At 39.3% G+C, this 25,386-nt stretch overlaps 1 protein-coding gene across 3 annotated transcripts in view; it reads left to right on the forward strand.

The window, feature by feature from the left end:
• The first annotated feature begins 3,866 nt into the window (after positions 1 to 3,866).
• Positions 3,867 to 25,386, forward strand: part of PGR (progesterone receptor) — a 90,811-nt gene continuing 69,291 nt past the window's right edge. The window contains exons 1-2 of one of the 3 annotated variants that reach the window (XM_032488260.1): positions 3,867 to 6,491; positions 7,733 to 7,884. In XM_032488260.1, coding sequence (XP_032344151.1) covers positions 4,876 to 6,491; positions 7,733 to 7,884 — 1,768 coding nt within the window. In that variant the 5' untranslated portion in view covers positions 3,867 to 4,875. The remainder of the gene's footprint in view (positions 6,492 to 7,732; positions 7,885 to 25,386) is intronic. The other 2 variants (XM_032488261.1, XM_032488259.1) reach the window with 2 other exon arrangements.

A 25,386-nucleotide genomic window follows, 5' to 3' on the forward strand; every position in this document is an offset into this window, starting at 1 on the left:
TATACAAGATCTTACGGGAGCTCACAGTGAAAAAAAATGTGACAATATATATATATATATATATATATGTTCATGTATAGCTGAAAAATTGTGCTCTACACTGGAATTTGACACAACATTGTAAAATGACTATAACTCAATAAAAAATGTGAAAAATAAAATAAGCCAATGACACATACTACAATAAAGATGAACCTTAAAATAAATATGCTGAGTGAAAGAAGCTAGATGAAAAAAAGCATATGCTGTATTCTATAAGGTTCTAAGAAATAAAAATGAATGTGTAACACATTCAGCACCCAGGTCTTCATTTCTAATGTCATTTCCCACTACATGGCAGATTCCAGGACTGGGACAGGAAATAGACAAGATGATGTTGCTGAAAGTCAGCCTCCATACTGTGCTTACTAAACTGTGACTTGAAGAAAGAGTTTTGGATGAAGTAGAAAAGGCAACTTTATTTCTTTGCAAGGCAAAGAAATCACAGTGAGCTAATGCTTCCGAGACTGTGAGCCTGCTGCGGAGAAAAATTGGGGGGTTTATAGTAAAAGTTCAAAAGTTCAAGGGGAGCTGCTAGTTTCCATAGAGATTGCATACAGGGTGACCAATTGTTGCAAAGCTGTTTTTGTTTTTGCGGTTGCAAAGATCCCCTTCCTTCTGCTGGGTATGAAGTTCACCTCTGGCTTTGGGACTCTTTTAATATTCTTGTGCCTAGAAACAAAGGGTGCTTAAGAAGGGGCTCCGTGGAAAAGAGCTATAGAGAAAAACTTAAGCAGTTTAAAGTCAGGTTAATAAAGGCTTCTAATATTTTAGGCAGGCCAGGGTCTGGGACTTCTTGCTGCAGGGGTGTTGGGACTTGCACCTCAAACAACAGAATACAAAGAAACCACAAGGGGCTAAAAATAACTGCAGACATGAGCAGTTAGGGCAAGTTATGAACAACAAAATGTGCAAAACACTCAACTACCATTTCTGAGGTGTTGGGAACAAAGGCAAGGCACTGAGCATGATCCCCACATGCAGCACCATGAAGGGACTGGGCGGACCACTCAAGTCCCTCCTCCTCCTCAGCCCAACCCTGGTTGGCAAAGCCATTTAAACTATTACAAAATTAACTACAACCAAGCAGTTACAAATACCACATTGTCACTGATGATAATAGGGTCCTGCTTGGTTCCAATGAGGATAGGGCATTTTGTAATGCCAGAAAGTAAGAAGGTGCTCAAATACACACGTGCACATGCACAAACACACACATGAGATCCCAATGCTCAAAGCTGGAACAACTTGAGCCAAAAAATAGTATTGGATTATAACTCAGAGTATAGAAAAAAAAAATCCATGAGTCCATACTGGTATAAATAAAAGATAGAATAAATTAGTAAATGGGGGAGATGTAAATTTTCCATACAGAAGAATTCCAAGTAAATTATGTAGATACTCCGTTCTAAAGGAGGGAAGGAGTAACTCCCTACTCCCCTATATTCTCTTAAGTGTGGGCTATTCAGAGTGACTTCCTTCCAAAGGCCACAATATGGAAAGAGGGAAAAGAGAGTAACTGTGCAGTGTAGAAAACTGACAGGTACTACTTCATCCAACTTCCCCTTCCTCTGGTACCCACAAATCCCATCTCTTTTTCTGAGATTGCTTTTTTGTTTGTTTGTTTTGAGTATAAGTGACCTATACTGTGTTAGTTCACTCTATCAACCTGGTAATTTGACATTTCTATACATTTCAAACTGATCACCATAAGTCTAGTTATGATATGCCACCACATGAAGATATTACATAGGTACTGACTATATTCCCTATACTGTACATCTCATATCTGCGACTCATTTATTTCATTACTGGAAGTTTACACCACTTAATCTCCTTACCTATTTCTTTCATCCCCTCACCCCCCTCCCCTTTGGCAACTACCTGTTTGTTCTCTATATCTATAACTCTGTTTCTGTTTTGTTTGTTCACTTGTTTTGTTTTTTAGATTCCATATATAAGTGAAATCATGTAGTATTTGTCTTTCTCTGTCTGACTTATTTCATTTAACATAATGTCCTCACAGTTCATCCATGTTGTCACAAATAGCAAGCTTCCATTCTTGTCTATGGTTGAGAAATATTCCATTATGTATATATATATAAAACTATATATTCCATTTTATATATATATGTATATATAAATATACATATATAAAATATATCACACATCTTTTTAATTCTTTCATTTACTGACAGGCACTTAGGTTGCTTCCGTATCTTGGCTATTATAAAGCCACAGTGATCATAGGGGTACATATATCTTTTCTAATTAGTGCTTTTGTTTTCTTCAGATAAATACCCAGGAGTGGAATTGCTGGATTATGTAGTAGTTCTATTTTTAACCAGTGTATTTAGTGAGTTTGTTTCACTCTAAGATTTGTATATTGGGGAACCCTTGTGCCAACAATGCTAATTAACCAGCATCAGATTTCATGGCATAATGGTGATTTTGGACAATCTGGCATCTCTATTATTGTTTTCTCTCTTCAAGATTTTTGAGCTTATGGAAAGAACGTAGTCAGACTGTCTGGTTTGAGGGAATTTTTATAGCCAATCAAATATAGTCTGCCATGTAAAATGAGACTTAGTGTCAATTTTATGACTACAGCAACCTGCAAACCACATACTGAGCCATGTGCTATTTAAAAATCACACTCCTAAGAAGGCTAGCATTTGAACACCTGGATTCAAATATGGCTTTGGTACTCAATTATCTTTATAATATTGGGCAACTCTGTGTTTCAGTTTTCTCAGCTATGAAATGGAACCGTTGAAAGACTAAATAAGTTAATACATGTAAAGGTCTTAAAAGATTACCTGGCAGTGCTATCTGGATTTCACAACTTCTACTGATTCAATGGCACTAACCATCAGGGAAATGTCAATCAAAACCACCGTGAGATACAACTTCACACAAACACACACTGTGAAGGCTATAATAAAAAATCCATAACAGTAAATCCATACAATGAAATATTACTTGGCAATAAAAGGGAGTGAAGTACTGACACATGCTACCACATGGCTGAACCTTGAAAACATTATGCTAAGTGAAAGAAGCCAGAAGAAAAGACCACATATGGTATGATTCGATTTATATGAATCGTTCAGAATAGACAAATCCAGGGAGAAGAGAAGTAGATTCAGTGGCTGCTCATAGATTTTAAAGGAAAATGAGTGACTGTTAACGGGTATGGGTTTTTTTTTGGGGGGGGGGTGATGTAAATGGTCCAAAATTAATAGCGGTGATAGTCACACAACAGTGAATATGCTTTAAAAACTCCATTGAAGTGTACACGTTAAGACAGGTGAACTGTATGGTCTGTTAATTACATCCAATAAAGCATGTTAAGTGGTTTAAAATGGACTGGAAAGAGGAAAGCCCCAAAGCAACAGTAACAGTATTAATAATGAATTAGTTCATTTATCTAGCCTTATGCCCTTCCATTCCCACATTTACTCTATGCTCTACCCATAATAGCTTCCCACGCCATGTCTTCCTATCTGATGTGTAAATATACTATATTTGCTTCCTGGAATCCTCTTCATTCATCCTCTACCTGCCTAACTCCTTTACACTTAAAATAAGTCAGAGTTAGGGCAGAACACACAGCATCCAAACTTCCTGCACAGGTAGAGAAGCATTATCCATGATCTTCCACTCCCAAATTTCTCTGCCACCTTGAGGGCTATTCAAGAGGAGCAGGACATGTCTGCTGTAGCAAGAGAAAACTGAAAAGTACTCACTCTTCTGGAAGTCCTAAGTTCCTGTTATTTAGGATCATCCTTGATTCTTTTATTCTAAAAATAATACATACAGCCACATATCTTCCTCTATGTTACAAATCTTAACAAAACTGAAATCTTGAAAGTATCTTCCGATAGGATCCTCTCACCTTCAGTTAGATGAGACATAATTCCTAATTGGCAGTATAAAATCTAATATGCTAATGAAGCTCCATTCCACAGTACCTGTTACTCAGGCTAGCAGTTGGGAACACCAACTCCAGAATTTCAGATCTGGTCCATAATTGGGGTAGGGAGGGGCTTTGGGCGGGGCCTCCAGATGGGGAGGAGGCGTTGATAGAAAGCTGTGGGGCTAGCCGAAGGCTGTCACTACTTAAGCCTTGTAGTATTTGAGTGTACAAGGATCTGGTGTGTGAGCAGCATTCTCAGTGAGAATTGGAGTGGAATCTGCCATTCACTACAGGCGTTTCGTCCCCTCTCCCGGACTGCTGAGAAATGTGAGAGCTGCAGAGATGACTGTCGCTATAGGGAGCCGGCAGACACGAGGCTGTTCTTCAGGATGGGCTGTGCCCAGAGGTCAAAGTAGCCCCAGGGTTTCAGCGAGAAGGGAAGAGGAATGCAGTCAGGGACTGGGAGCAACACGGCACTGAAGCCAGAGAAAAAAGTCGGGAAGAGAGAGCCGCCTGTCACTGCTTTCGAAGACGCCGCCGCTCAAGTGCCGACTCGTGAGTACTCTGCGTCTCCTGTCCTCAGACGAAGTCGGGAACTCTCTTGAAGAACTCTCCCAGTTAGCAAACGAGGTCCCGACAACCACCTTCACCTGCTCTCCCCACCTGCCTCAAGGACGGAGCCGCTGCCACCCTTCCCCTGCCTACCAGACGGAGGCCGAGGGCAGAAGCTGACCGGTGCCGCCCCCTTCCGACCCAGGAGGAGGAGATTTCGTTCCCCCTCCCTCCACTGTCCGGTCCAGCCAAATTCAACACCTATTTTCTCCTCCCGCTTCTCCTATATTCCCGACACCCCCTCGTCTTTCCCCTATCCCTCCTCCCCAGAGACAGGGGAGGAGAAAAGTGCAGTCCAGGTCGTCATGACTGAGCTGAAGGCAAAGGATCCCCGGGCTCCCCACGTGGCGGGCAGAGCGCCCTCTCCCACCCAGGACGGATCCCCTCTGCTGGGACGCCCGGACACAGGCCCCTATCAGGCCAGGCAGGCTTCGGACGCGTCGCCCGCAGCCTCGGCCATACCCATCTCCCTGGACGGGCTGCTCTTCCCTCGGCCCTGCCAGGGACAGGACCCGGACGGGAAGACTCAGGCCCAGCAGTCGTTGTCAGACGTGGAGGGGGCCTATCCCAGAGTTGCAGCCACAGAGGGTGCTGGAGGTGGTAGCTCTGGACCCCCAGAAAAGGACAGTCGTCTGCTGGACAGTGTCTTGGACACCCTCCTGGCGCCCTCAGGTCCGGGGCAGAGCCACACTAGCCCCCCTGTCTGCGAGGCGACAAGCCCTTGGTGCCTGTTTGGCCCCGAGCTTCCCCCAGACGCCCGGGCTGCCCCTGCCACCCAGGGGATATTGACCCCGCTCATGAGCCGGCCAGAGGACAAGGATGGCGACAGCCCCGGGATGGCTCCTGCCCATAAAGTGCTGCCCAGGGGCCTGGCACCGTCCCGGCAGCTGCTGCCCCCGACCTCCGGAAGCCATCACTGGGCCGTGGCCGCAGTGAAGCCCTCTCCGCAGCCCGCTGTGGTGGAGGTGGAGGAGGAGGAGGATGGCTCCGAGTCCGAGAGCTCCGTGGGTCCGCTTTTGAAGGGCAAACCCCGGCCTGCGGGAGGCACGGTGGCCGGAGGAGCCGCGACCGGTACTCCTGGGACCGCTGCAGGAGGCGTCGCCTTGGTCCCTAAGGAAGATGCCCGCTTCTCGGCGCCTAGGGTCGCCCTGGCGGAGCACGACGCGCCCGCGACGCCCGGGCGCTCCCCGCTGGCCACTGCGGTGGTGGATTTTATCCACGTGCCCCTCCTGCCGCTCAACTCGGCCTTCCTGGCCGCCCGCACCCGGCAGCTGCTAGAGGGGGAGAGCTATGACGGCGGGGCCGAGGCTGTCGGCGCCTTTGCCCCGCCGCGGGGCTCGCCCTCTGCCTCATCCTCCGACTTCCCTGACTGCGCGTACCCCCCCGACGCCGAGCCCAGGGACGACGGGTTTCCGCTCTATGGCGACTACCAGCCGCCCACCCTGAAAATCAAGGAGGAGGAGGAAGGCGCCGAGGCCGCCGCGAGCTCCCCGCGGCCGTACCTGCTGGCGGGTGCCAACCCTGGCGTCTTCGCGGATTTCCCCCTGGCGCCGCCGTCGCTGCCTCCGCGAGCGCCGTCGTCCAGGCCCGTGGAAGCGGCGACGGCCGCACCCGCCAGTGCTTCGGTCTCGTCCGCGTCCTCGTCGGGGTCGACCCTGGAGTGCATCCTGTACAAGGCGGAGGGCGCGCCGCCCCAGCAGAGCCCGTTCGCGCCGCCGCCCTGCAAGGCGCCGGGCGTGGGTGCCTGTTTGCTGCCGCGGGACAGCCTGCCGTCCACCTCCGCCTCGGCCGCCGCCGCGGGGGCGGCCCCTGCGCTCTACCCGCCGCTCGGCCTCAACGGGCTCCCGCAGCTCGGCTACCAGACCGCGGTGCTGAAGGAGGGCCTGCCGCAGGTCTACCAGCCCTATCTCAACTACCTGAGGTGAGGGCCCGAGAGTCGCGAGAGTCGCGGTGCGGTGCGGTGCGATGCCTCGCCGCCGCCAGCTCCCGGCTCCGGCTCGCGCTCCCCCGAGTGGCGGTGAGGGGTGGGTGGCCGGGGCGGGGCGCAGCACAGGTTGGCGGCCTTTTCCTTACCGCTCCTCTTTTTGGGGGAGCGGGGCGGGGGGGGGAGACACCAAGGGGGAGCAGAACATATTGCTTCTGGAGCGTGCCTCTCCGGAAATATCTTTCTAAACTTTCCAAATCTGCGCGATTCCAAGGCAAGACCAGCCGTGGTTTTAAAAAGTGCAGCGTCACTCCAGGTCCGCTGTAGCCCGCGGAGCGGAAAGGGTGCGGCGAGTAGGGGGCTTTATAAAATGCTTTTCTTCGTAGAAGGACAGTTACAGGGAAGGTCTGTCCTGGAGAGACTTTAACGCACCGCTCTCCCGGAAGGGGTGGCACTGGGTGGCGGGTAGCGGGCTAGAGCCAAAAGCAGAACCATTTTAGGAATCTGGACCCTTAACGGCTTCATTTTCATACGAATCTCAAGGTTAAAATTAATTTATTATATGTTTAAGTTACGGCTTTGAACATCAATTACTGCGGTGCACGGTATTCTAATATTATTTCGGGTTCGCTACAACTTTTTTCATACAGGTTTTAAAAACAATTTACATATGAGAGTAATGGAATTTTAAAGAGAAAGAATGCTCTCGGTTTGGAATCTTGTGCTGTGGCTAGTCAAAAGTGTCAGTATATTAAACAGTGCTTTCAAATGGCAAACACATATACTTGTTTAAGTAATTGTTACAGAGTTAAGTTTTGAAAACGCAAAAGCATTGCGAAAGATGCCTATACTCTTAAAGCAAAACCACATTTACTGTTACCCAGCGTACAAGAAGGCCATAGCATTTTTTAATTTGTCAAAGACTAAATTGATTCTCTATAAGGAGTTTAGAAAGGTTTTTTTTTGTAACCAATAGACCTCTTCTGAATATATAATTATATATTAATTATTACTCTTTCACATTGATACTCCTGATAAATAGCAAATAACCTGCAGGTCTGGTGAGTCCAGTAACAGGTGGTACATCAAGTTTAGTTTGTATGTCTTTCAAGTGTGTATGGATACAGTTCTATTTGAAAAATCCCCTTTCAGTCTGTCAATTCTGGGTTGAGAAGACTTTAGTTATTAGATAGTGGTGCACCTAAAAATAAATGGAGTACTTTGTTTTGCATTTCAAGGCCGGATTCAGAAGCCAGCCAGAGCCCACAGTACAGCTTCGAGTCATTACCTCAGAAGATTTGTTTAATCTGTGGGGATGAAGCATCAGGCTGTCACTATGGTGTCCTCACCTGTGGGAGCTGTAAGGTCTTCTTTAAAAGGGCAATGGAAGGTAGGCTCCTTTCCCCTGATCCTTTCTTGTTTCTTTCATCATAAATACAGGCCATCTAATTTACAGACTTTAATTAGCCCTTGCTGCTTCTAAGAAATGGTGATATTTCCATATAACTTAAAACGTGATGTTTTAACAATATATTTTTATTTATAATACTCCATATTGGATGTGGTTGGATATTATAATTACATGCTATTTGGCTAATACTGTTAATGTTACACATAAGTCATATTAATCGTGGGAACGATGCTCCCGTTGTTCATTAACTATTTAACTTTAAAGAAACAGCATTGTTTTGATTGTATTTTTACATTTCCATCATATGTATCATATATAACATACAGTTCAAAATTTCTTTGAAAAGAAAAATGGTAAAAGTCATCCGTTTTATATATATATATGTTTATATAATACATGTGACATAGGTACATAGTTTCTACATGACTGTCTTCTCTTTACACGCATATTTATGTAATATTTGTATACAATTTTAAAGGTAATTCTAAAGAAATTCTTAAGGTTCCCTTTTTGTTAATTTCTGTAAGTGTATATGGGGGATAGGCATAAACCGTTTAAAGCAAATGAAAAATCTGGACATCACAGTAATATAATATCTGAAGAAGTATTTTGCTTTAATTAAGGCTTTCCTGTTTTTAAAATAATCTGAATTATGTATTTATCTAATGATTTTGGGTTGACTTGCATAAGTATTTCAGACTTGACCTTTCATAGAAAATATTTTCAATTCCTCATTTTATCTATACCAAACTCTAAGCAGCCAAACACATTTATATTTGAAGATAGAAATACATTTAAAGATTATTTCACATTGAATTCTAGCAATGAGTGTATTTTGTAACAAGCTGACATGAGTTTTAGGCTTCTCTGTGGAGTGCTGAGATCACATGTAGACAAGGAACCAAAGATCTTAATGTCTGCTTTTTTTTAGCTTTCTGTTTGTGAGTTTTCCAATTTCAAGAGCCTCTACTTATAAGTAGGAAAAGAGGGAGTAGGGAGTTTTTACCTTAAGGAGGCTTTCAAAGGAGCTGACATGTATATTTAATGCACATTTACACCAAAAGAATATTAACCAAGAAGACATTTATCAAAGAAGTTCACTGTCCCTGTAGATACCTAGCAGATCATTCTTTCCAACTGTTATGCTTTTTGATGTAAATAATTCCCAACTATTTATTAATGGTTTATGTACCCCCACCCCTTCATAAAAAATAATTGCTTTGTATATTTCTAGAACATGATTTTTTCCCCACCAAGGATGAATGTATTTAACTGATGTTGAACATGTGTATTCAGCTTCATGGAGTCTCAACTGTGCTTTAAATTAATTGAGGTACTGCAAAAAGAGGGTATGTGAGAAAATGGGGCAACTGAGACTGGCCTTCACTTTCCCGCTGACATCATTTAGTCATTGTTACAGATGGAAGACCTTTGTGTGGAACAGTCAATTCTCCAGTATGTAATTGGAGTTACTGTTCCCATCTGAATTTGGTTCTGGTTTCTTGAACATCCTCTTTTGCACTAGTATGATTTCCTTTATTCTTACAGTCTCCTTAGTCTAATTTTTAAGTGAATGACCCCCTTGGAATTGCCTTAAAACCAGCTTATTCTATCCGAGCTCCCTTTTTCTAAAGAAACACAGTCCCAAAGACATAAATCTGGGTTTCTAAAGAGCATATAGCTAGTTAGTAGCTGATTGTTAATCAACATTGACTTTTTTAAATTGCAGTGCTTATAAATCAGATAGGGTGTGCAAAAGTAAGTATATGATAATTACTGATTAATTCTTGGAAGTTATTTCAGAAATTCTTGGAAGTTACTTACAAGAGTGCTGCAATTAAAATGCAAATGCTTACACATCATGATTATCAGAATAGCACCCCAAACATAAAAGATGCCTTCCCAGATTTACTTTTAGAAAGCATTTGTTGGACCCCTGCATGGTTCTGGTTTTGTTTCAAGAAGTAGAGATGAAGTAGCTTTATTCAGCAATATTTACAAAGAGGAGCTCAAGATGTAGATAAATCATTCATTGGTTATTAAAAGACAAGTAAGGTTATTGATCTCTGGGCATTGAGGAATGCTTGTAAGTGTGTATGTTCAAAGAAGAGTGAAGCAATTAAGATTAGACTAAGACTTGAAGATTCATACTAGAAAATAATTAGAATTAAAGGTTAGGGAGTTTGATTGGCAGTGTTGGATGAATTGGGAGAGAATCAGTGATTTAAGGCAAGAAAATAGAGAGCAGGTTCTGGGAGTTCTCAAGAGTGAGAAAGATGAATAGAAGAATTTTTATAGTTGAAGAGAAATACCAGGCTTGGAATCTTAAGAGTAAAGTAGGGCTATGTGGTGAGTTGGCTCAAGGTAGAACTATGTGTGGAGTCCACAATATGGGTGTTAATATTGCCAAGGATAATGATAGTAATGGCGTTTTAGAGTGCTTTCTATGTACTAGTGACTACGTGCTTTATGGATCCTAACTCATTGAAGTATTATAATGTAGACATTATTATTACTTTTAATTTACAAATAATGAAGCTAAGGTCCAGAGATGTTAAATTGCCATAATCACAGTGGTAGAGTAGAATTCAAATCCAAGTGGAGTGACTCCAGAGTGTGTGCCCTTCACCACCATACTTCCTTTCTCATAATAGGAAGTTCAGTTTAAATTCCAAAGAGAAACAATAGAAGGTGGGAAGAAAAACTATGAGTCAGGTGATAAATCATCTGGGGAAGTAAAGGTAAATTCTAAAGGAGAACGCAAGACCAAGGGTGATTAGAAGTGTGTGATGTGAATGGATGGGTGATATTAACTTCACATTTAGGGCAGCAATGAAAAGGCAGTCAGGGGTCAAGATCCAGTTTCCCCACCTTTCCTCCAAGTTAGGAGTGGGAGACAATAAAGCCTATAAAGAAGTCACCCAAGAAGACTGGGTTTCTCTCGGTATGAGACTGAAAAGAGAAGAGGCAGAGGAAAAAGAAACCACTTAGGAACTGGGGGTATAAGAGGGGAGAAATGACCTCTCTTAAGTTAAAAAAATGAATTAGGCAAAAGCAACTGGTTGAATAGCCCATTGCATCCCTTTACTAAGACTTGGAGTGAATCAGGAGGTCAGGAATTGTCTCGGTACCTCTCAAGAAGTCAGAATGACCTGCCAGCCTTATAAATACAGGCTAGTGGCCTTGTATTAAGAAGGAGAAGATAATTTCTCACTAGTCTATTCTGTATGCACTGTGACTAGCTCAGTGCTAGGAATATACTAAACATTCAATGAAGAACTGTTTGCTAAAGGAGCTAATGAGAGATGATGCCAGGCTCTTATTCTTTGCATGTTTTGCATTGTGACAGCATGAGTAGTGAACACATTTGCTGGAATATGGCTGAGAAATATTATAATACAGTTGAAATCTATTTTTGGAAGACACTAGGCTAAGTAGGTATTGATCGATTTTTGATTATATATTACATAGGTATACCTTTATTGAGGTGTAATTGACAAATAAAATTGTAAGATATTTAAAGTGTACAATGCGATGATTTGATGTATGTGTACATAGTGGAAGGATTTCCCACCCTCTAGTTAACTGACATATTTGTCACCTCACCTATTTACCTATATTTTTCGCATGAACATTTAAGTCCTACCAACTCTCTTAGCAAATTTCAATTATAATACAATGTTATCAACTATAGTCTGATGTTATACATGAGGTCCTCCCACCTTATTTACCTTATGACTGAATGTCTGTACCCTTTTGCCAGCCTCTCCCTATTTCCCCCACCATCCAGCCCCTAACAGCCGCTTTTCTGCTTTCTGTATCTGTAAATTCAGCTTATTTTTTTGATTCCACATACAAAAGACACCACGAAGTATTTGTCTTTCTCTGTCTGGCTTATCTCCCTTAGTGTAACGTTCTCTATGTTTATCTAATTTTTTTTTGATCATGTATTAATTAACCAGATTTTTATTGAGCACTTGCTGTATGCCAGGCACTATGCTAGGTGCCAGCTGAAAAGCAGTAAAGTAAGATAGACCTGGCTGGCTGCAGACCTGGCTGGAGTTTTTAGTGTAGTGAAGGAAGGGGACAGTCTATCAGTTAGCATGCATGTGAGGAATTATAGATGTGCTAAATGAAGAGGTTATGCCTGGACAACTAGAGAATGGACCCCTCTGACAAATAAGGACAGTGGGAAAAGCCTTTTAGAATTAGAAAGATACCGTCATAAGTGGACTATAGACAAAAAAATTAAACACTTTAAAGAATAATCTATTTCTTTCTGAAGTGGAGTAGAGTTGTTGTCATAGCCTAAAAATGATAACTGATTTCATAGCAAAGTTCTCCCTCATATGACTTACACAAGAGAAATAATGAACATTCAAAAAAAATTTTAAGATTTTATTGTTTTTAAGGGCAATTTTAGATTTACAACAAAATTGAGGAGGAAGGTACAGAGATTTCCCATTTATTTCCTGCCCTGACAGGGGCATAGCTTCCCTCATTACCAAAATCGTCCACCAGAGTGGTACATTTGTTACGACTGATGTACCTACATCGACATATCGTTATTGCCTAAATCCATTAGGGTTTACTGTTGGTGTTGCACATTCAGTGGGTTTGGACAAATGTTTAATCACATGTATCCATGATTATAGTATCATAGAGTATTTTCACTGCCCCCTCCCAAAACCTGTGTGGTCTGTTCATCCTCTCCTGCCCCCAACTCCTGTCAACCACTTAGCAATATGCATTTAAGCTTCCTCCAGGTGTAAAACTCATTTCTTTTTAGTGCCGAATAAATTTCCATTGCCTGGATATAATACAGTTTATTTATCTATTAACTTAGTGGAAGACATCTTGATTGCTTCCAAGTTTTGGCAATTATGAATAAACCTGCTTTAAAGATCTGTGTGCAGACATTTGTATGAACATAAATGTTCATCTCCTTAGAACAATTACCAAGAAGTGTAATTGCATGGTCATATGATAAGAATGTATTTATTTTTGTGAGAAACCACAGAAGTGTCTTCCAAAGTGGTGGTACCATTTAACATTCCCATTGGCAATAAATGAGAGTTCCTCCTGCTCCACATCCTTGTCAGCATTTATGTTTGTCAGTGCTTCAAATTTTGGCCATGCTAATAGATGTGTAGTGGTAGCATATTATTGTTTTGACTTGAATTTCCCTGATGAAGTATGATATGAAGTATGTTTTCATAATGTTTATTTGCCATCTGTACATCTTCTTTGGTGATGTGTTTGTTAAGATCTTTGGCTCATTTTTTAATTGGGTTCTTTTTGTTGAGTTTTTAAGAGTATTTTTGTATATTTTGGATAAAAGTCCTTTATCAGAAATGTGTTTAGCAAATATTTTCTTTCACTCTGTCTTTTTATTCTCTTGACAGTGTCTTTCAGATAGCAGAAAATTTTATTTTTAATGAAATCTGGTTTCTCAATTCTTTCTTTCGTGGATTACGACTTCGGTGTTATCTCTGAAAAGTTATTGCCAAACCCAAGGCCATTTCAATTTGCTCCTATGTTATCTTTTAGGAATTTTAGTTTTGCATTTTATATTTAGTTCTGTGATCCATTTTGAGTAAATTTTGTGAAGAGTGTAAGGTCTGTGTCTAGATTCGCTTTTTTACATGCAGATGTCCAGTTGTTCCAGCTCTATTTGTTGAAAAGACTGTCCTTGCTCATTTGTATTACCTTTGCTCCTTTGTCAACGATAAGTTAATTATTTATCTGTGGGTCTGATTTTAGGCTTTATATTTTATTCCTTTGGTCTAGTTGTTTAGTTTTTCATCAATACTGCAGTGTCTTGATTACTGTAGCTTTATAGTAAGTCTTGAAGTCAGGTAGTATCAGTCCTCCAACCTAAATACTGTGTTGCCTGTTGTGATCTTTTTCCTCCCCATATAAACTTTAAAATCATTTTGTTAATATCCATAAAATGACCTTTGGGATTTTGACTGGGCTTACATTGAATCTGAGATCACATTAGGAAGAACTGACATCTTGACAATATTGAACCTTCCTATCCATGAACATGGAATATCTCCCCATTTATTTTGTTCTTTTATTTCATTCATTAGAGCTTTACAGTTTTCCTCATGGATCGAATACATATTTTATTACATTTATATCTAAGTACTTCATTTTGGGGGGCACTAATGTAAGTGGCATTATTTTTAATTTCAAATTCCACTTGTTCATTGGTGGTACATAGGAAAGCAACTGACTTTTGTGTATTAGCCTGTATCCTGTGAACTTGCCATAATTGCTTATTAGTTCCCAGAGTTGTCCTGTCAGTACTTTTTGGATTTTCTACATTGAAGAACATGTTTTCTGCAAACAAAGACAGTTTTATCCCTTTATTCCCAATGAGTATATTTCTTACTTCCCTTTGCATTTGTAGAACTTGCACTACAATGTTGAAAATGAGTGGTGAGAAGAGATATCTCTGGCTTGTTCCTAATCTAATGGGAAAATTTCTAGTTTCTCACCATTGAGTATGATATTTGCTGTAGGTTTTTGTAGATCTTTTAAAATAAAGTTGAGAAAGTTCCTCTCTACTAGTTCACTGAGAGTTTTTATCATAAATGATTGTTGGTTTTTGTCAAATGCTTTTCATACTTCTGTTGATATGCTCATGTGATTTTTCTTTTTTAGCTTGTTAATGTAGTAGAATACATTAATTTTCAGATGTTGAGCCAGACTTGCGTACTTGAGATAAATCCTATTTGGTCATGATGCCCAATAATTTTTATATCTTTTTGGATTTGATTTGCTAAGATTTTGTTGAGGTTTTTTATATCTATGTTCATGAGAGAAATTAGTCAGTAGTTTTCATTTCTTGCAGTGTCTTTGTCTGGTTTTGTATTAGGGTAATGCTGGCCTTGTAGAATGAACTAGGAAACATTCTTTCTGTTTTCATCTCTGAAAGAGATTGTAGAGAACTGGTATAGTTTCTTCCTTAAATGTTTGGTAGAATTCACTAGTGAGCCCATCTGGAAATGATGCTTTGTGTTTTAGAAAGTTATTAATTATTGATTCAATTTCTTAAATAGATATAGGCCTCTTCAGATTGTCTGTTCCTTCTTGTATGTTTTGGCAGATTGTTTCTTTCAAAGCACTGGTCGATTTCATCCACGTGATCAAATTTGTAGGCATAGAGTTGTTCATGGCATTCTTTGTTACCTTTTTAATGCCCATAAGGTCTAAAGTGCAATCTCCTCTTTCACTTCTAACATTTTGTAATTTGTGTCTTCTCTCTTTTTTTTGCTAGTTAGCCTAGCTAGAGACTTACTGATTTTATTGATCTTTTCAAAGAACCAGCTGTTGGTTTTATTTCTTTTCCTTATTGATTTCCTGTTTTCAGTTTTATTGATTTCTGATCTAATTTTTTTTTTATCATTTCTTTTCTTCTACTTATTTGGGTTAATTTGCTCTTCTTTTTCTAGTTCCCTAAGGTGAAAGTTTAGAAGACTGATTTTAGATCTTTCCTAATACATACATTTAATGCTAAAAATGTCTCTCTAAGCACTGCTTTCGATGTTTGTGTTTTCATTTTCATTTAGTTCAAAGTACTTTAGAAGTTCTCTTGAAATTTCAAATCATTTGTCATTTAAAGGTGTGTTAAATCTTCATGTACTTTGAAATTTTCTAGTTGTCTGTTACTGATTTCTAGTTTAATTTCTTTGTGGTCTAAGAATAGATAGTGTATGAGTTCTGTTCTTAAAATGTGTTAAGGTTTGTTTTATGGCCTAGAATATGGTTTATCTTGGTGAATATTTCATGTGATCTTGAGAAGAAGGTGTATTCTGCTACTGTTGGATGAAGTAGTCTATAGATGTCAGTTATATCCAGTTGAATGGCAATGTTGAGTTCAGCTATGTCCTTTTGATTTTCTGCTGAATCTGTCCATTTCTGATAGAGCGGTGTTGAAGTATCTGACTATGATAGTGGATTCATCTATTTTTCCTTGCAGTTCTGTCCATTTTTACTTCACAAAATTTTGATGCTCTGTTGTTAGATGCATACACGTTAAGGATTATTATGTCTTTTTGTAGAATTGACTGCTTTATCGTTAAGTAATGCTCCTCTTTATTCCTAATAATTTTCCTTGCTTTAAAGTCTGCTTTGTACATTTACATTTTTGTTGACAAATTTATGATTTTTCTTGTCTTTAGAGCTCTATAGTGCTTTTTCCATCTTTTGTAGGCCACAAAATTATTCAACAATCCTTTCCACTATAATTTCTTTGATTTATATTTGGGCCTCTGAGAAGATAATTTTCCAGTAATCTTGTTTAATTTAATTTTATATTTAGTAGAGTCTACTTTATGGCAGTTTTCCTGTTATCTTAAAAATAAACTTGTAGTAATTCACTGGACTTTACTTCTAAACTCTAATAAATAATAATAAACACTATTATTAGTAAATAATAAACTGGATTATTAATTCTCAAGCTGAAGGTCTCTCAATTTAATATTGAGCATAAATAGTAAAGTAGTTTTAAGCAGAATTTTGCATTAAGACCCATTAAAGTAAGCCTCGACTTTACTGGGAAAGAAATGGTGAGAAAGATGGCATTTGGTGTTATCTGCTCAATATTTGGTTATGGAGGGTTCCCCAGTTATTATTATTCCTTCAGAACCTGCGTCTTAAATCTACTGCAAGAACGTGAAGAGGAAGTATTGGTATGAACATACGTGCTCAGCTAACAGCTAGTGCTCTTGCTCTAGCCTTTGAGTTGTACTTACAGTACTAAGTATGTAATGCAAAAATACATGCTTCTTAAAAAATTAAAACATTACCAATGAGGCTTAAATCCTCTTGATCAATACCTCTAATCTGTTCACTTCCTACCATTCTTCTATATATCTACCTCAGTTTTTTACATTAGTGTGTGTGTGTGTGTGTGTGTGTGGTATGTTGTTTTGGATATGTTAACACATAAACGGTATCACAGATTATAATTTGTGTATCGTTCCTCATCTTATTTTTTTCATGAAACAATGACTTGAAGCCCTGTATGTTTATATACAGTCCTAGCTTGTTCTTTTAACTGTTACATAATACTTCATAAAATGAAAAACCCTCTAATTAAGACATCACTCTTAGGCCATTATTTGAACATTACTTTTTTGCACTTGCCTCCTTAGGTACGTGCCTTGCTTCTCTTTCTAGAATATAATTAAGTATTTTGATACCTAACTCTACATGAATTAGATGATTGGCTTGCTTCATGCTGCAAAAATGATATAATTCATTAATTTATTCACTCCAGAAAACATGCATTGATACTTACTGCATTTAGAGGATACTTGTGTTGGGACTACAAAGATGAATATGTATGCAGTGCCTGTCTTTGATGTGCACAAAACCAAGAAGAAGAAAACAAAAACAAAACAAAAATCCTGTTTTACAGTCAGGGAGCATGAGCATACTTGGATATGAGTGAAGCCCACGATATACCATAGCATTCAATTAGGCAAATCGAGAAGGATTGCAGGTTTCTTCCAGTAACATATTCTGATGTTATGTAAGAGGCTTATTCATTTAACAAACACTTTACTACCCTTGACTATGACCTGGGCAGTGTTCTGAGTGCTTTACTGGGTTAAGTCATTCAGTCCCTCTGAGAGCCCCATGAGGTGGAGGTACACTGATTATTTGTATCTCACCACTGAGTATGTTAGCAGTCACTGCAAAGTACAGGGGCCAAGATTCAAACCCAGGGCGTCTGACTCCACCTTCTGTGTTTCCCATGCTTCTACATTGTCTCTACAGATTGTTTTGTATTTGAACAAATATTAGTTACTGTATAATTTTTCAGACACAGAAACATGGTATATTTGGGGGGGACTGGTTTTCAAGTTGTGCTCCGTACCTCAGTCCCATTTCTTTTCAGCCCAGAACAGCTCTGCTTTTCTCTGTTCATTTAGTTGACTCTTCCACTTAAGATTTTATTTGAACATAGAATTCTCTGCCAACATTTTCCTTAAATACCACTGCATTATGACAGGAAACTCTTAGGCTGCAGTTGAGTGTTTATTCAGATACTTGAGCCAATCTTACACAGTTTCTTGACTTTATTTGCTGAAAGCTTTTTAACATCTCTGCAAAGATAGGATGAACATTAGTCAAGATTTCAAATCTAACTGTTCAGTGTTCTAACAGAATATCAACTTTATCACCTGAAAACCACATATAAATTATAGAGCTCTCTCTTTTGTCAGCAAAACAAAGTAACTGCAGGAAATATTTCATCAGTAACTTCTTAAAAGAATTGATTGGAATAAATGATGCTTAAGACAGAGACTCCAAAACAGGCACACAAATTATTTACTTCCCAGGATTTTTAAACTTTATCCTCATGTAGAACATTAGAAAGTCACATCCCCTATAACCTTCCGTATCTACCTAATTTGTAGAAGAGTAGGTGAACACAATATCCTTCTTTTTTATATTTATTTTATTTTTATTGAAGTATACTTGATTTACAGTGTTGTGTTAATTTCTGGTATACAGCACAGTTGTTCAGTTATATATATATGTGTGTATGTGTATATATATATATACATATATATATATATGTATATATATATATATTTGCCACTTCATACTCTTTTTTCATTATAGGCTATTACCAGATATTGAATATAGTTCCCTGTACTATATATAGTAGGACTTTGTTGTTTATCTATTTTATATATAGTAGTTCATATCTGCTAATCCCAAACTCCTAATTTATCCCTTTCCCCCTTTACCCTTTGGTAACCATAAGTTTTCCTTTTTTTTTTTTTAATTGAACTATAGTCAGTTTATAACGTTGTGTCAATTTCTGGTGTACAGTGTAATGTCCCTGTCATACATACACATACATATATTCCTTTTCATATTCTTTTTCATTATAGGTTACTACAAGATACTGGATATAGTTTCCTGTGCTATACAGTATGAACTTCTTGTTTATCTGTTTTATATACAGTAGTTATTATCTGCAAATCTTGAACTCCTAATTTATCCCTTCCCACCCTCTTCCCCTCCCAGTAACCATAAATTTGTTTTCTATGTCTGTGAGTCTGTTTAGGTTTTGTAAAAAGTTCATTTGTCTCTTTTTTAGATTCCATTTATATGTGCTATCACATGGTATTTTTTTTTTCTCTTTCTGGCTTACTTCACTTAGAATGACAATCTCCACATCCATCCATGTTGCCGCAAATGGCATTATTTTGTTCTTTTTATGGCTGAGTTATATTCCATTGTATAAATATACCACAACTTCTTTATCCAGGCATCTGTCAATGGACATGTAGGTTGTTTCCATGCCTTGGCTATTGTATATAGTGCTGCTGTGAACACTGAGGTGCTTGTATCTTTTCGAATTAAAGTTCCCTCCTGCACAATATCCTTCTTGTTGCTGGACGACCCTCTTGGAACAAACTACGTAATATGTACCTCACATAATTTATCTGCCTGTTCTGTTTTCCTTTTTACTTTTTTTCTACAAAGCAAAGAAGTAAATTTTCATGCTAAATTTTTAAAAATGTAGTTAACTTAGATTTCTGGTTCCATTCTCAACTGCTATTACAGCCTCTGGTGTTACATACTTTATACACATTTGAGGAAATCATATAATTTTTCTTTTGAAGCATAGTAATCAACAATAGTCACCATTTCTTTAGGAAAAACTACTTTCAATGTTATTTTCTCTTCTAAGACAAGGTGATTTATTTTTGAGATTGAGTAAGCGAGTAGTGAATATGGACCATGAGCTCAAAATTGTGCTGTGACATTTGGAGGATATATAAAATTAAAGAGTAAGAATAATGCCTGTTACTTTTTGGTGTGTACTAAATTTAGGCACTCCCCTAATCATTTTACATGTACTAACTTATTTAACCCTCACAACAGTCCTCTCAGGCAGGCGGTTTTCCTCACTTTACAGATGCGGCTCACCCCGTTACTAAGAAGTAGAGCAGAACTCAATTCCTGGGGCCCACGCTCTTAGTCTGTACTGGACCCTTCCAGCCTCTGCAGTAGAAGGTACTGGCCTTGGCTTCAAGGAGCTTGCAGGCAGCGTGCGGTTTAGTGCCCGATTCAGTTGTGTGATGCAGCCTTCGGCTGCTACAAGAGCATCAGGGAGCAAGGTGCCAGTCACTATCACTCCTGACTGCCTGTATATGACAGGAACCATGCTAAGTGACTGATGTTCATACTTCTGTTCTCATCCCCACTTTTTAGGTACATTAGCAGAGACTCACAAATTAAGTAACTTAACATAAGTAGTAGGTAATGCTGGAAAAGCTTATTTATTTTGCCCTGGAATAGTTAGAAAAGGTGATTTTCTAGGATCTGTTCACAACCTTTAACAATTAGATGAAGGTTGGGAGTTAAGGAGCTTCCATTTTCAGATGGGTTATTCAATAAATGGTCTTGGAATTTTGGCTTATTATACAAAAGAAAAGTTTAAGGTGGGTCAACAATTTAAGTGTTTTGTTGTTTTTTTTTTTTAAGGAAAAAGACTCAAACACATGGGAAGAAAAGGTGGAAATAGGTATTTATAATATTGGAATGACAAACCTTTCTAATATTCACATGAAATCCAGAATTCAAAACCAAATTTGCTCAATTTCTTCTGCATAAATAAATTTCAAACTTTTTCTATAAGGCAGGAAAAAAAGTCAAAGGACAAAGTGGAAAACTATTTGGGACACATATATAAATTAAAAGAATGTTATTGCTAAAATGCAGAATGTTTTTACAAACCTTTGTTCTTACAAACAAAAAAAGATCAACAGCCAAAAAGAAAAATGAACAGAAGATGTAAAGACAATTCATAAAGCATAGTCTACATAAGTTTGAAAAATGTTCAGTGTGCTAATAATTATCTCTGATTAAAATAATAATGGGCATGCCAACAATCGGATTGATTAAACAGTGAAAACTAACCATTTGAAAGTTGGAGGGCAGTTTGGTGTTATCTATTAAAAATGTCCATTACGTTGACCCAACCATTCTACTTCCAGAAACTGATCTTTTTTAAAGGAAAAAAACTCTAGAAATGTGTAGAAATACCTCTAGGTAGATATTGATTACTACATTATTTGCAATACTGAGAAAGTGAAAATGGTTCGAATGTCTGTTAATAGATTACTAAATTGTGATACACCCTTGCAATGAATTACTCTGTGGCATTTAAAAAGAATGAGGTAGCTGTCTATGTTACAGATATGAAAAGGTATCCAAAATATGTGATTTTGTGAAAAAGCAGAAAGATACTATTTTGAGTAAAAATGATTTCACCTATTTGACATTACAATATATAGAAAACTATCTGAAAAAATATATACACACCAAACTGCTTACTGTTGGGATGTGATATGATGATATGCTTTGTTCTTGAGGCAGGAATTTCCTGAGAGGCCACTATTACCCGTCAACCCAGTGCCTGATTTCCCCGCACACCAGCTCTGCCTAGTGCGAGCTGGGTGCTGCTCCCCGAGTGCTGTAGTGCACCGCTTCTGACCTTCAGGCACCCAAGGAAATTGAAAGAGACCAACAGAGAATGATACTGTGGCAGAAATATTCAGGAAAAAAGCTTGAGGTCACCCTGCATCATGAATTAGGGAATCTAACCTGACTGTATGGAGCCCAAAACTGATAGAGGCCCACATCTCCTCATTACCACCTTCACACTCAAAAAAACCCTACAAACAAAAGCTTTGTTGTAGTCATTTGTCAGTAACACCTGACCTGACTTGACCTGAAGTCATGTAGCAGCAGAACCTGACCCAAACTCATATTTTGTAGGTTGTGTGAATATTCATACATTTTGCTGCATGAATATTAAGGTGTTTTATTATGAATATTTGCTGTATGTCAGCTCTCTAAAATTCAAACAGTTCTGAATTCTGAAACACATCTGACCTAAAAATGGTTTTAGTTAAGACATTTGAACATGTGCTAAGAAATAAATTCATAGATGAGTTCAACATAGAGCCCGCTGGAGTTTTGCAGTGTAGCAGCCCTGAAAAATTACATTAAATGTTTATTAAAGCAATTATTGATATTTATTCTTCCTATACTTTTACTACTATGCTGGGTTCCACAAAAGGCTATGATAAATACGTAAGCTATTAATACCTAACCTCACAGAGTTTTTTAATTCCATCAGGAAGGTAAGACAGCCTCATAAGTATAACATAGGTAACATAAACTGAATGTCGTTTGGATTTTCAGAGGAAAAAAGACCATATTGAATTAGGGAGACCAAAAAGTGTTTTTGTGTGGAAAATAATGCATTAGATGGATTGCTGAAATTGGATGATTCTGATAGCAAGAGTTGTGATAATGGCTGTTATAAACAGAGTGTGGAATGAGCAGAAGCACAGTTTGGCTAAAGCACAGAACATGGTTAAGGATCTAAGAATCTTTTGTAATTGTATATAACATTTTAATTTTTTTTTTCTGAAGTGATTGTTCTCCTGAGGTTTTCAAAGGGAGATTTTCAGAGGGATTCGTGACACCCCCGAAAAAAGTTAGGTACCACTTCCCTAAAGGAATGGTGAGAATTTTTATTAAACAGAAGGTTGAAAAAATGTGGAATGACAAAATGTGGCGTTTGGCAATTAACTAGGTTAGAGAATGAGATGCCCCTAAAGACTTTTGAGCTCTGTGGTGACATACTCCAATATTTAGCTTAGGAAAATTAATGTGTCAGCAGTCTATAGGAAGTATTCAGGCAGGGAAGCTATGAGTCCATGAGAACAGTCTGGGGATGGTGCGTTAAGGACCTGAGCCAGAGTGGTGGCCCAGAGGAATGGATAAAGAGAGGGCCTAACAGCAAAGTAAGGGGCGAGGATACAGAGAAATAAATGCCGGTGAGAAATTCCCTCTTAGAGGTAATGTGTGGTAAATCCCTTGGCATGGTGATGTCTGACAGCAAATTTGGAATTATTTACTGCCTTTTGTTTTCATTACCTCTGGCCACCCTGAAATCTTACATGAACTTTCACTTTACATAATCACCCTGTCTTCCTGTTGCTTTGGGGAAATGGAGGAATGTGATGTCCAGTATGTCTGGCAAAAGAGCCTGGAAAGAAAAGACTACAACAGGATGAGCCAAGAGCACTTTTTTTAGAGCTGGAGGGAGCCACTTCTCCCCAGACGTACTAGACCGCCAGTTTTGTAACATGGTGCACCCGCCCCAGGGGCTGTACATTGAGATGGGTGAAGAAGGTGTTAGACCTTATGTTTATTATTATTCAAAAATAAGAAGTGACTCATTGATGTCAGTGGTATCTGTCCTAGTGCGTACTCTCAAAGCACACATCAGAGGCTTATGGAGCGAAAGGCCTCCTTATGGCAGTGCCCAAGTTCCATGGTGCAGAGGCTTTGATGAGTGGACGCTCCCTAATTCATGCTTAGAGTATGGCAAGGTGCTGCAGCTTTGCTGGATTCACAGAGAAAGTACAGAATAAAGATAATACGAATCAAGTAAGTACAGTGAACAAGAAAAATGGAAGAGTTGGAATTCCTCCAAACTCCAGGTGTAGCGCTCTAGACAGTGTAGTCAGATCTATCAAGAAATCGAAAAAATTAGAAATTACCAAGATAACAGTTTGAAATATGAATTTGTATACATTATTATTAAAAATGAACCTTGCTCTAAGAATATGGGTTGCTAGAGATCTTAGCTAACACCTATATGAAGCCATTATTTAATAATAATAGTGTAACACTTATGTTTATGTAACACTTATTACATACCAGGAACTTGGCTATACGTATTACATGAAGCACAAAGAGGCTACATCACTTGCACAGGCAAATAATGAATAAATGGCAAAGCTGAGATTGGAACCCAGAGAATCTTCTCTCTTATCTATTACATTACTTCTTACCAATTATCTAGTGTCTCTTTGTCCTAATTATTTGTAATGAAAACTAATTTACATCAGCGAGGGTAGAAATTTGCTAGCTGGAATTTCAAGGGGAAAGAAACTTTGCATAATAGGTAGGTGGGATCGAAAAATGAGTACTATGACTACGTAGTCTGTCCGGCAAACAGTCCGTCGGTTGTCCGTGGCTTCTGGATGACCATCTTCTGCCTCCTCCCCCTGCTCAGCCTTCCCACACTTCCGCAGCCTCAATCTCAGCCCATGACCCTCTCGCTTTCTGAGAAGACGTCCACAAGCTGCCACCATCCATGTACTCATGTGGCATCTAACCCACGATCGACTTTTCCTCCTGCCTGTGGGGCTCTGCTTTCTTCCTTGAGGCCAGCCTCCTGCCCTTAATGCACTAGGTCAGTCTCCTCCTGTTGACTCAAGGAGGGGGGCTGCAGCAACTGCCCCGTCCCCAAATCATTAACTTTTCCCCTCTCTGCTTGATCATTCTCATCAGCATATAAACATACTTAAATACTTACACATCCTTCAGCTAACAAGCATTCCTCTACTCCTTGGGTAGCCAAACTCCCCCCAAATTTTTTTCCTCCCATTCTCTCTTAAGCCTAATCCAGTCAGTTTTTTTTGTCGCTTCCACTCAGTTCATCCAAATTTCTCTGGTCAAGATGACCACATTGCAAAACCTGCTGGGCGGTTCTTAGTGCCGTCTTACTTGATCTGTTGGTGGCATTTGACAGTCGATCACTTCACCTTCCTGGAAATGCCTTCTTCACTCGGCTTTCAGGACACGGCACTCTTGATTCTCCTTACATGAGTCAATCTTCTTTCTCATTTAGCTGTTAACTTTGGAGGGCTCAGTGTTCAGTGTTTGGACCCTTTCCCTCAGTTTATATATATTTATATATATATATTTATTTATATTTATATATTTATATATATTTTTGTTTATATGTATTTTATATATACTTACTTCCTTGGAGATCTGATCTAGTCTCATGACTTTAGATAAACCATCCATAGCCTGATCACTCCCTACTTTTTTATCTCTAGCCGCGACTTTTCCGCTGAACTCTAGACACGTAGGTCCAGCTGTCAAACCGATATCCTCACAGATGGCTATTGAACATCTCAAACTATTCAGTCCAAAAGTTAGCTCCTAATTTACTTTGGATTTCGTTTGGTAAGCCAGTGTTCCTCCCATTTTGGTCCTCAAACCATTCCGCCTCAGAGACATCTGGAGCACTGGTCTAAAAGGCAGATTTCTGAGCCTCACCCCAGATATGCGGAATCAAAACATCTGGAAAAAGGACTAAGAAACCTGCATTTCGGTGAAATATTCAGCTTTTTCTTGTGTGTAGTAAAGTACTGCTTTGCTCAGAGGGGAGCCAGAGTCTTTAAGCTGGGAAGGTACCATGGTCAGCTTTGTTTTTGAGAAGGTAACTGTAGAAGCACTGGCAAAGATGGGCAGAAAAGTATGCCAGGAGGGCAGTTCTGAGATTATTTAAAATACTGTTTGATCTAGATCAGGGGCCTTTCACTTTTCTGAGAAGCTACTTTTCAT

The sequence above is a fragment of the Camelus ferus genome, chromosome 10 (genome assembly GCF_009834535.1).
Source record: "Camelus ferus isolate YT-003-E chromosome 10, BCGSAC_Cfer_1.0, whole genome shotgun sequence".
NCBI lineage: Eukaryota > Metazoa > Chordata > Mammalia > Artiodactyla > Camelidae > Camelus > Camelus ferus.